This window comes from Mus caroli, chromosome 3, assembly GCF_900094665.2.
Source record: "Mus caroli chromosome 3, CAROLI_EIJ_v1.1, whole genome shotgun sequence".
Classification (NCBI taxonomy): domain Eukaryota; kingdom Metazoa; phylum Chordata; class Mammalia; order Rodentia; family Muridae; genus Mus; species Mus caroli.
Window position 1 is genome coordinate 88,682,788 of NC_034572.1, and position 12,084 is coordinate 88,694,871.

The following is a 12,084-nucleotide window of genomic DNA, read 5'->3' on the forward strand; positions in this document are numbered from 1 at the left end:
TATATATATATATATATATATATACATACATACATGCCTGCACACCAGAAGATTCCATTATAGATGGTTGTGAACCACCATGTGGTTGCTGGGACCACATTTGAACTCTAGACCTTGGGAAGAACAGACAGTGTTCTTAACCACTGAGCCATCTTTCCAGCCCCCTGACAATGTGCCTCCTTAAAGACCATGTAGACTCATATCAAGTCATATATGCGACCCTCACAAGATGAACCCAGAGACGCTTCAAACACTGAAGGTCACTCAGCTTTGTCCCACTCCTCTGCTGCTTCAGCTGCTCTCTAACCCCTAAGCCCAAGTTGAGCAAAGAATAGAAGACACCTGGATAGAGCATAAAAACAGTAGCAAAGAGATATGGAAGGGAATAAAGATTCATGGTCTCTGAGCGAGCTGGCATCCTTTCAAAGGCTGCCTCAGAAACAAGACATAGGCTTCAAAATCGCTGCTGCTATTATGTGCAGAAAAGTAGCACCTTCAGAGACAACCATAGATGGGTAGGCATTCCAAACTGAGAAACAGACAGTTGCTATCTCTCTTACCAAGACAGAAGGAATGACACCAGGAAAGAGAGAAAGAAAGAAAGGACACATGGCAATCTGTGACTCTGCTACTGGTGAATCACACTTCAAACACTGCCACTGCTGTTGGGGTTGCGGCTCTACAGGAGCGGGGGTCCCACCCTGACCCCTTCATATTTTTTTCTTCAGTAAAATAACAACTTACAAGATAGGAAAGCACAGAAGGGTGGCAAGAGCGGAGCAGGGTGAGTTCAGAAGAGCCGTCATAATTCAAAGCCTCGCTCTTTTTCTCACTCTCTCACCACCATGCTATACTATCTTTTCCCTTTTTATTGCCCTTCCTGTACCAGTAGACATGGTACGATTTACTCCTGCTCCATGGCTACGAGTAGAAGAACAAACCCTGCCACACACAGGTAAGTGTGGCAAAAGGCAGATGCAACGGAACATGCAAAAACTCTTCAACAAGGCCTGGGACAGACCTAAGCCCAGAGAGCAGTGATGTATGCATCACTGGGCTGCACTCAGACTGCCTTGCGTTCAATTCCAAACTGCACTATTCCTTAGCTGTACTGGCTAGTTTTGTGTCAACTTGACACAGCTGGAGTTATCAACAGAGAAGGGAGCTTCAGTTGAGGAAATGTCTCCATGAGATCCAGCTGTAAGCCATTTTCTCATTTAGTGATCAAGGGGAAAGGCCCCTTGTGGGTGGTGCCATCTCTGGGCTGGTAGTCTTGGTTCTATAAGAGCAGGCTGAGCAAGCCAGGGGATGCAAGCCAGTAAAGAGCATCCCTCCATGGCCTCTGCATCAGCTCCTGCTCCCTGACCTGCTTGAGTTCTAGTCCTGACTTCTTTCAGTGATGAACAGCAATGTGGAAATGTAAGCTGAATAAACCCTTTCCTCCCCAACTGCTTCTTGGTCATGATGTTTGTGCAGGAATAGAAACCCTGACTAAGACACTTGCTATACAACCTTACACAAGTGTTGTACTCTATAAACAGGAAAGAATGATGGCATTTATGTCATAATATTATTTATTAACGTCAAATATAAAATATTTAGCACAGAATTTGACACATAATTAGATGATTAATAATAAACGATAGTTTTACATTTGTTTTGTTTTGGAGACAGGGTTCCTCTCCGTAGCCCTGGTTGTCCTAGAACTTGCTTTATAGACCAGGCTGGCCTTAAACTTACAGAGATCCACCTGTCTCTGCCTCCTAAGTGCTGGGATTAAAGGAGTGTGCCACCACCTTTACCACCTCCACCACCTCCTCCACCACCTGGTGATAGTTAAAATCTTTTAAAAGCTTTCTTATCATTAGCCAAAGGGCTCATCATGTTCTCTCTGAAGAAGAGCTTGAGACCTGGGGAGTGATGGTATGCCCATTTGGTGGAAGAATGGCTGTGAAATGACAGATCTGGAAATTACTTTTAAAAATTCCAGAGTAGGGGCTGGAGAGATAGCCCAGCATTTAAGAACACTTGCTACACTCTCAGATGATCAGAGTCTGGTTCCCAGCACCCATACTGGGGAGCTCTCAGTCTATAACTCCAGCTCCAGGAGATCTGATGCCCTCTTCTAGATTCTTTGGGCACTACATGAACATGGTACACATACAGACAAGCAGGAAAACACACATACATAATTTAAAAAAAATAACTTCCAGGATAAGGACTGGGAAGTTAGCTCAGTGAAAGAGTACTTGCCAAACTTGTGAAGCCCTGGGTTCAACCTTTAGCATCACAGAAGCAAGGAAATTAAAACAAACAAACAAACAAAAAAAAACAAGATAAGATAGAGGTAAACAAAGCCTGTAAGATTAGAAAGGTGAGGACTGCAGCACTGTGTAGAGGTGGTACCTGGGGCTTTGTGCACTTCCTGCTTCTCTGTGCATTTGAAAAACTTACAATAAAATGGTAAAGGGAAAAGAATGCCTTGAACCCTGTCCTAACATCCAATCCACTCCAATCCAATTAGAAACACTGACAACTCGTGGTACTTAAAAATCTGTAATGTAGGTGGGTGTCACACAACCTGAAGATTACTTCTGCTCAAGTTATTTAACAAAAAAATGACTAGCATAAGAGAAATGTACTGAGAATTATCTTGTTTGGGACACACTTCTGCTGTTCTGACAAACATATCTGCCATATTCCTAAGAGGGCCTTTTACTATACAGATTTGTTTGTGGGGGGAAGGTAGGATCTTATTATGTAGCTCAGTAAGTTGGCCTGGATCAGGCTAAGTACATCAGGCTAGCCTTAAACTTGTGGTCTCCGTCTCTGCCTCTTGAGCACCAGTATAACACGGTTTTACCCATTTGTACCCAACCTTCCATATAGATTTGTTTAAAAGCAGCATTCAGATAAAGACAAAGATTAGAAAAAGCGATCATAAGAGATGTGGACCACTGTGTATCCTGAATGCTCTGTGGTATCAAGAAAGGTATTACTCCTGGGGCCTTTTCCACTGCCAAGTGGAAGGAACAGAAACCTGCTCTCCCTTGATTCAGGGGGAACACACACTGGAGCTCTAATCCCAAAGCCTAGTTCTGCTCTGACCAGTCACATTATCCCAGATACTGTGGTTTGAAGGGGAAATGTCTCAAATAGGCTCCTATGTTTGAACACTTGGTTTCCAACTGGCTGACACTATTTTTGGAAGCTGTGGAACTATCAGAAGGTGGAGCTTCACTGGAAGAGGTAGGTGAGTGGGGGGCAGGCCTGGGTCAGCCGTCTCCTACTCTTGCCACCATGATGAACTGGACCCCTCAAACTACTAAGCCGTGGTAAACTCTTCCTCCCGTCAGTTGCTTCTTGTCTGGTACTTGGTCCACCTCTTTGTAAAATGAGGCTAACACTTCATATGCATTCTAGAACAGAACCAGCACACAATGGATTTTCTCTTCTTGTCCCTGGAATCAAGATATCACCCTGAAAGAAAAAAAATCTTCAAGAGAGTCCTTACTGGCCTAAGTTATAAAAATAACCTGAGTGGAGACTGAGGGCATACAAGTCCTTGATGAGAAGCCAGATGTAACCTTAATTGGAACCCAGGTCTTTGGAAACGCTCAGGCTGGTATTATTTCTCAGTTTTAAGTAGACAATTGCTATATTGCTGAATTGGTACCAAGCTTGAAAAGAAACATTGAAACTTTACATAAATTCAAAATTGGAAAAGGTGAATTTTTATTTTCTAACATATTTACAACATGTATATAAAAACCAAGGATTTAAAGCTAGACATGGTGGTACACATCTGTCATACTAGGACCTGGGAGATGGAAGTGGGAAGATGTTCAAGACCAGTTTTGGCTAAGAGACCCTGTCTAAAAAAACAGGTGGCCACACAATTAATTATTCTGTGCATTTCTTATATTACTTAGATAAGTAGAGAGGAAAAGTATAGTAAAGGACATTTTATAAATGTTCGATAGTTAATAAGACATAGGCTTGGCTCTGAAACTCTTCAGGTCTCACAATCTCAAGTATGCTTTTTACATATTTATTTTTATTGTATGTATATGCATGTTTGCCTGCATGTATCTTTGTGTGCCTGGTGCTGTGAAGGCCAGAAGAAGGCTTCAGATCCTCTACAACTGCAGTTACACACAGTTGTGAGCTGATGTGAGTGATGAGAACTGAACCTTGGTCCTCTCTCCAAGAGCCACCAGCACGTTTAACCACTGAGCCATCTCTCCAGCCTCGAAGACAATGGTTTTTTTTTTTGTTTTGTTTTTGTTTTTGTTTTTGTTTGTCTTTTGAAACAAGACCTCATGATGTAGCCCTGGTTGGCTTGGAGCTCACTCTGCAGGCCGGCCTCACTCATAGAAACTTGTTGGCATATGCCGTCACCCTTAGTCCCAGTGCTATTATCTTAAAGCACAGATGTAGCTTGTCCTTTCAGATACTATTTCATAGAAAAACTCTCTAAGCCAAAATTCTGCCAATATTTAACTATACTCAAAAGATTTTTGATTTTCTACTTCAGTCTGCTCGTATGTAGTGATAAAACAAATCCCTGATTTCTGGTGACTTTCTACGGGAAGGAGATTTTTTTCATCATGGAAGTGGTAAAGTGACTGACTATCCTGCTGAGACGTAAAGTCATGCATGGGCTAAGGTCAGTGCTGACCCTATTCACCTTCTAACTTAATGTGCATGCATGCGGTGAGTAGTGTCTGATGTTGAGACATGGTCACATCATATGTCCAGGTTGATCTCAAACTCAAGCTTGTTGGATAGCTCAGTCTGGTCTTAAATAATGATCCTCTTGCCTTGGCTTCCTGCAGGCTGAGATTATAGGTGTATTCCACCATATCTGGCCCAATTAAATTAATTTAAAATAGATAATAAGTATAAAGAAAGAAAAAAAAAATACAAGTAGTGTATCCAAATGATTACCAGTGTACTCATTATATACATGGAACACTGTAAAAATTTTAGCTATATGTCATCTGTCAAGAGAGAAATTTGTAAATGCTTATGACTGAAATCTTTTAAATATTCTTTATCAGTATTATTTTTATTATTATTATTTTACTAGTCATCTTTTTTTTTACACTGTCCACCATTGTACTTATGGCTGGTACAAAGTAACAACTTACTTTAAAACATTTGAAGAGCATGCTAGGCAGCACTGTCTGACAGAACTTCCTACAAGTCTGAAAACCTGCACCTGCACTGTCACATGGCAGCCACTGGCCTCACATGGCTATTTAGTACTTAAAATGTGGCCAGGATAACCAAAGGAATAAATTTTAATAATTTTAAATCTAGATTTAAATAGCCACATGAAACTAGTAGCAGCTAAAATCAAACCTAAGTCTAGGAAATCATACGATACAAAGCACTGCTGAGCATAACTGTCTACACAAACAGGAAAGATCAAGGTATAAAAGCAATGGTTTTGCTACCTCACAACTAAACTCAATATTAATGTTAAAGACCTAACTGAATGTGGTGGCTTATTCTTGTTACCTTACTACTTGAGAGACTGGTATAGGATATTTAAGTCAAGTTCAAGGCCAGCCTAGGCAACACAGAGAGTTTGAGGCCAGCCTGGGCTACATACCAAGCTCCAGGCTGACCTGGCTGAGACCTGTACTAGGATAAATAAATACTAAAACTTTAAAAAACAAACAAACAAATCTAAATACTAGTTCTTATAGATTATAATGTTTTTAAAGGGTTTTTTAAAAAATTTACTTTATGTGCATTGACTGTTTCGCCTGTATGTACATATGTAAACCATGTGTGTGACTGGTGCCCACAGACTCCAGAAGACAGGCATCAGATTCCCTGAGACTGGAATTACAGACAGTTGAGAGCATCCACGTGGGTGCTGGGAATATCAACAGTGCTCTTAACCACCAAGCAAGTCTCCAGCCCATAGTGTGTTTTATGGTCACTGTTGTTGGTCTGGCCTTAAGTTCACTACACAGCCAAGGGCAGCCTTTCCTTCCTGTTTCTACCTCCAGAGTACTAGGGCTCTGGATACTACCTCCAGCTTTGTTTGCCACATTTTCAAACAATGTTATTTGGTTATTACTAAAATTTATAAATTACTAAAAATGAACTTACTAAAAACTATATGCCTATGTATAATCTAAAATTTTTTATGTAATAATGGGGAAACACAAGGATTTTACATCAAAGTCGGTATGTCCCACCTCTCAATTTATCAAGCCTCTGACCAGTCTGTGGTACCTTTCAAAATCAGACAAAACAAGACATTTAAGCAGTAATGGAGACAAACTTACCATGACCATCTTCCTTTGTTCATACAGCTTCTGTAACTGGTAAGACTTCTCTTCTGCTTTAATGTAACCTTTCTTTACATCATCAACAGCCTACCACAAAGCAGAGACAGAGAAAGAAAAGTTACTCACATGCATTTTTAGGAGAGCTTGTGTTCACCTGGAACACCATTATCATCACCACAGTGACCTGTCACCACAGGTGCCTTTACTAGAATAACTAGCAGAAGGATGGTGGCACATGAGAACTCTCTGTGGAGAGCACATTAACCATGTGATAACCACCAAAAGATCAAGGAGAGCACATGTTATCTTTTAAAATTAACGATGATAAGACAGAGTGTGTGTACGGCAAAAAGTGTGCAATGTGCAGCTATAACAGGAGCAGCTGTAACCATGGTTACCAATGAAGCCTAAGACAGACCTCCCTAGGCAGGTGAGTGAGAAACTCTCAGATGAAGACAGGGAACACGAAATAGATCTGCTGAATTTAAATGAAACCTTTCTGACTTAAGGCAACGAGCTTAAGTGTGTGGCTAAAGTATGCTCATCCTATCTATTTATCTATCTAAATCCATCCATACACACACACACACACACACACACACACACACATCATGATGAGGAAGGAATGGAGTAAGATCATAGATGTTGTAACATTAAGGTACAAATGATTTCCCACTGTTTTAACCTTCTATTTCTTTATAGACGGTTCCTTACTCAGGCCTATTTGGTTTGACCAACACAGACTAAACTGCTCAGGACTTCACGATCACCCTGACTCAGACTTGAGTTCTGTGAATACAGGCGTGTGTGCACCACACCTGGTTTTCTAGAGTCCTAGAAAAGAGACTGAGTTCAAGACTAAAGGCAAGAACTAGATCAGGGCCTAGCTCTATCTCCTGCCAAAGTCCACTTCAAAGTCACCTAAACCATCTCAGTTTGGCAGACAGCCACACATAAAGATGACTACAAAAAAAGACAGAAATTAACAATTTTTGTAGTGATAATGTTTTATAAAATTATCTCTTGCAATCAAAGTTTTTATGATCATCCTTACAAAATTCTACATGTTATACTTACTGATAATTTCTTCCTCCTAGACTGGGGATTGAACCCAGAGGCCTCATGAACACTAGGCAAGCACTCTATCACTCAGCCTCATATCTAGCCCTATCCCAATACATTTTTACTTTTTTTTAGGTGTTGCTATGGTAGTCCAGGTTGGCCGTGAACTTATTGTTCTCTTGCTTCAGCCCCCAGAGTGCTGGGATTACATCATATGCCACACCTCAGCAGGCTTGCATGGAAACTCTTCTCCTAACTTCTCAATTAAAAAAAAAAAGATAGATAAATAAATGAAGTTTAATCAGTGGCTGGAGGGATGGCTTAGCAGGTCAGAGTACTTATTGTTCTTTTAGAGGACTCAGGTTGAGTTCTTAGCAACTCACAACTACCTGTAACTCCGGTTCCAGAGGACTTGGCATCCTCTGGCCTCCACAGGTACCTGCATACACATGATACACATAAATTCACAAAATCACACGCACATACACATAGAAAATATTTCTAGAATATTTAATCAATAGTACTTTGTAAGTATGCAAACAATGTTCAAACCCCTCCTTTACTGGCTTCCTTTAACAATTTAAAGATATTTAAAGTCTGTGAGGTTTATTATTCTTCATGCTCCTATTTGTAACTTTCCATTTGCAAACATCCAATTCTTGTCAATTAACTGTAAACAATAACCTTTTCTGTTTGTTTTTTGTTTCTCTGTGTAGCCCTGGCTGTCCTGGAACTCGATTTGTATACCAAGTTGGCCTTGAACTCAGAGAGGCCTCTGCCTCCTGAGTACTGAGATCAAAGGAATATGCCACCACAACCGCATGACTATAATACCAATTTTGTCATCAAATCTTTCACAAAAATCAAACACCCAAACTCCTCTAGATTCATTCAATTGTTTTAAAAAACCTGCTAACAGTCTCATCTTCTGTCCTGTCCTCTTTTCCTTACAAGTTTCCTTTTACAGTCTCATGAGTTTAAGGATGGGGCAGCATTAGCTCATGTATAATCTGTCAGATTTAGCTAGAATTCTAAAATAAACTACCAAGAATTTTTACCTTATTAACTTTCAGTGAAAAGACTCATTACCATCATTAGGTAATATCTCACCAATTCTAAGACACACATTACTTCATAATCTCTAAGACTGGGATGTATCTCACAGCGAGCAATGTGCTAGCTTTTACCTGGCAAATTTTCTTTCTTAAAACAAACAAACAAAAAAAATGGTGCATCTTATAATTTATGACATCTTAGAAGAATGAAATGTATTAGATTCCTCATCATTAAAACAGGGTACAAAGTAACTAAAACTAATAAAGGAAAAATTTAATACTATTTCACAAAACACATAAACCAAAAAAAAATCATCTGAGACTTTGAATACTATTAGTAGAAATATAAAATATAACCACAAACAACAATAACAATAGTTCTTCAAATGCTTGCTCTGAAAACAACATATGGTCTGAGCCTGGATCCCCAGGAGCTTGCTGGACAGCCAATGTAGCCACATCGGTGACCTCCAAGTTCAATGACAGACCCAGTCTCAAAACAAAGGGACAGTGGTAGTGATGGAGGAAGATGTGCGACTTCAGACTCTGGCCTTCCATGCACACAAGCATGGGTGCACACAGTCCATACACACATGAACACAAGCACACATCACACACAAATTGGAGACAGAATTACCAGCAGGAATCAGCAACCTCAATTCTAAGCATATTGGGAAAAAAGGGGATTTCAAATGAACATCTGCACATGTTCACAGTAGCACTATTCAGCCAAGTGGTAGGAGCAACATAATGTTAGTCAGCTATAGAATTCCACTATAGGAGGTAAGTTATGGCAATGGTGTTTGTACAGGGATGGTAGGGAGGGAAGCAAGGCACTGTTGTTTAATGTGCATGGAATCTCGGCATCTTTAAGGGTTCTGAAGACCTGCTGCACAACAAGGTAAGCTAGCTTAACGCTCCTCCACGACACGCACCTAGCACTTAAGAGCCGACAGTAGGAGGGAGGGTCAGGGTTTCATGGTCATCCTCAATTACATGGAAAGTTTAAGACCAGCCTGTTTTACATGAGACTGTGGGGGGCGGGGGGAGGATAAGAATAACCACAAGGAACTGATATGAAGGACAGAACAAAGAAACTTCATATGAGAACCAGAGTTCAAAAAGAGAACAATAGGTTAGAAGCTATCAATTTAATCATTCAAACAATTTGCCAGATCAGAAAAGACAAAATTTCCACACAGAGCTCAACATAAGAAAGGAAAATAAATCCAGAGCAGGATACATGATTCTGAGACAGGCATGATGGCACATCTGTAATGTAAGTAGATACAGAGGTCAATGCCAGGACTACACACTGAGTACCAGTATGATGGCTAATCTTGGTTGTCAACTTGACATATGGAATCAACTAAAACCCAACAGTGGCACACACTTGCATGTACTGAACAGCTACTGTATTCATGAACTTTCTATCAGGTGGCAGCCATTGCTGAACCAGTGGGACTAATGGGGCAGCCTGTAAGGTAGTCTAATAGACACACACAAGCAGGTTCATGCTTGCATGTATACAATGATTTTGTATCTCTGAAGAACCCTAACTAGTACAGAGTGTGGAACCAGGAGTAGTTCTTGAAAGACAGAATTAGAAGGATGACTTTTCTTTCTGTCTTTTGTTTGTTTGGTTTTTCGAATCAGTTTCTCTGTGTAGTCCTGGCTGGCCTCAAACTAAGAGATCCACCTGCCTCTGCCTCTGAGTGCCGGGATTAAAAGTGTATGCCACCGTCACCCAGACAGGGATGAATTTTTGAAGCTTCTGGTGAAGGCTTTACAATTCACTGACACTCAGTTACTAAAAACACCCCTGGTATAGGTGAAAAACACTGAAAGCTAGAAACATGTGATGGCCACAAGGAATCTAATGACTGTATATACTTTTGACAATTTATGGATAAATAAAGAAGATAACAGTGCTGGCTACTTTCTCCTAGGAGCTCTTGATAAACTGGCAATGGAAAAGCATGAGCTCAATGAAAAATTCAGCCAGTTCTAGGCTCACATAAACTGTCTAAAGCAGTGGTTCTCAACCTGTGGGCTGTGATTCCCTTTGGAAAACACATATTATCTACATTATATTATAACAGTACCAAAATTACAGTTATGAGGTAGCACTGAAATAATTTTATGACTGAGAATTATACTAAAGGGTCGGAGCATTAGGAAAGATGAGAAACCACTGGTCTAAAGGTTTTTAAGTGTGCCCTGGATGAGAATCTTCTTTTCAGCAGCCACTGAGCTCAAGCGGCAGATAATCAAACCCAAGCTTTCATTTTAAGGTTGGCTAACTTACAGTAGTCTACTCAAGTCCCAGCCCAAGAGGGCACCAGTGTTTAAAAACAGATTGGCAGGAATGGGATCTTCTCACTTAGGATGAAGATTTGTGGGAGGACCCAAAGCTGAGAACGTTGAGCCCTCAGATCCTCGGGGGTTTAACTCATATGAGGAAGTAACCTCCCCACTCTTAGCAGAGGATGGACCCTTAACCCCTGAAGTATTGCCCTCTCCACCTTTGCCAAGAGGAATTAATTGTTCATTGTATGCTGAAGCAGCTGTGATTTTCTCTGAAGGAGATACCAGGCAAGCCAATCCTGATGTCCCTCAGGGACCATCAATAGCTGCCTCTAGTCCCATAACTAGACTTAAGGCTAGGCAGGGAGATCAAAGGTGTGGTCATGAAGGAGTACACCATATCACTAAAGAGCTTAATGAGTTTGCTAATGCATTCAAACAGGAATCTTAAGACTATGAATTGAAATGGATTTTAAGGGTGTTGAGTAAGGTAGAAGAAACATAACACTGGATCAATCAGGCTGAGTTTATACATACTCTCTAAGTGGAGATCTAGGTTTACTATGGAAGCTCATGCACTTCAATGGGGTATCAAAAGTCTGACTGGCTGGCTGAAGCATTTGCCAAAAGATGGCCTAAAGAAAAGACGCTCAAGATCCTTGGCTCAGAGTTGATGAGGATTTTAAGGCTCAGGAAAATCGCAGTGCTAGAGTGGGTACACTGTGGTATCTAATCCTGTTTAATGAGAAGGCCCAGAAGACAAACCACACAAAATGGTGAGAGGGGCACTGGCACTTTTTTTTGTTTTGTTTTGTTTTGTTTTGTTTTTGAGACAGGGTTTCTCTGTATAGCCCTGGCTGTCCTGGAATTCACTCTGTAGACCAGGCTGGCCTGGAACTCAGAAATCCGCCTGTCTCTGCCTCCTAAGTGCTGAGATTAATGGCGTGCGCCACCACGTCCAGCTCGCACTGGCACTTTTGAAAGGTTTTGGTGTTGCCCTTCCCTGTGCCAGACCTTAGGGTTGGAGATGTTAGTACTCAGCTGGATGAATACAATGGGATGGGTTTAAATGGGCCCTCAGGGAGCAGGCAGCACCAAGTCATGAAAGGCAAGGCAAGCATAGCTACCATAATGGTCTAACCTGTAATGGTCAGCACTGGCAAAGTGGTTTTTATAGTGGAATGACCTTAAAGGACCCTTTTGGTCCTGTGGTGGTGTTTACAAGTGTGAAATAGAGAAGAAGCCTACAGCATTTCTGTTGATTTGTATAACCAGAAAAACTCTCAGACAAATGTAAGAAAGGGTCAGGCGGTGGTGGCGCACGCCTTTGATCCCAGCACTCGGGAGGC

At 41.0% G+C, this 12,084-nt stretch overlaps 1 protein-coding gene across 2 annotated transcripts in view; it reads right to left on the reverse strand.

The window, feature by feature from the left end:
• Snx27 (sorting nexin 27) overlaps nucleotides 1–12,084 on the reverse strand; it is an 80,577-nt gene that overhangs the window by 7,191 nt on the left and 61,302 nt on the right. For both annotated transcript variants that reach the window (XM_021157590.2, XM_021157589.2), the window contains exon 8: nucleotides 6,309–6,398. In XM_021157590.2, coding sequence (XP_021013249.1) covers nucleotides 6,309–6,398 — 90 coding nt within the window. The remainder of the gene's footprint in view (nucleotides 1–6,308; nucleotides 6,399–12,084) is intronic.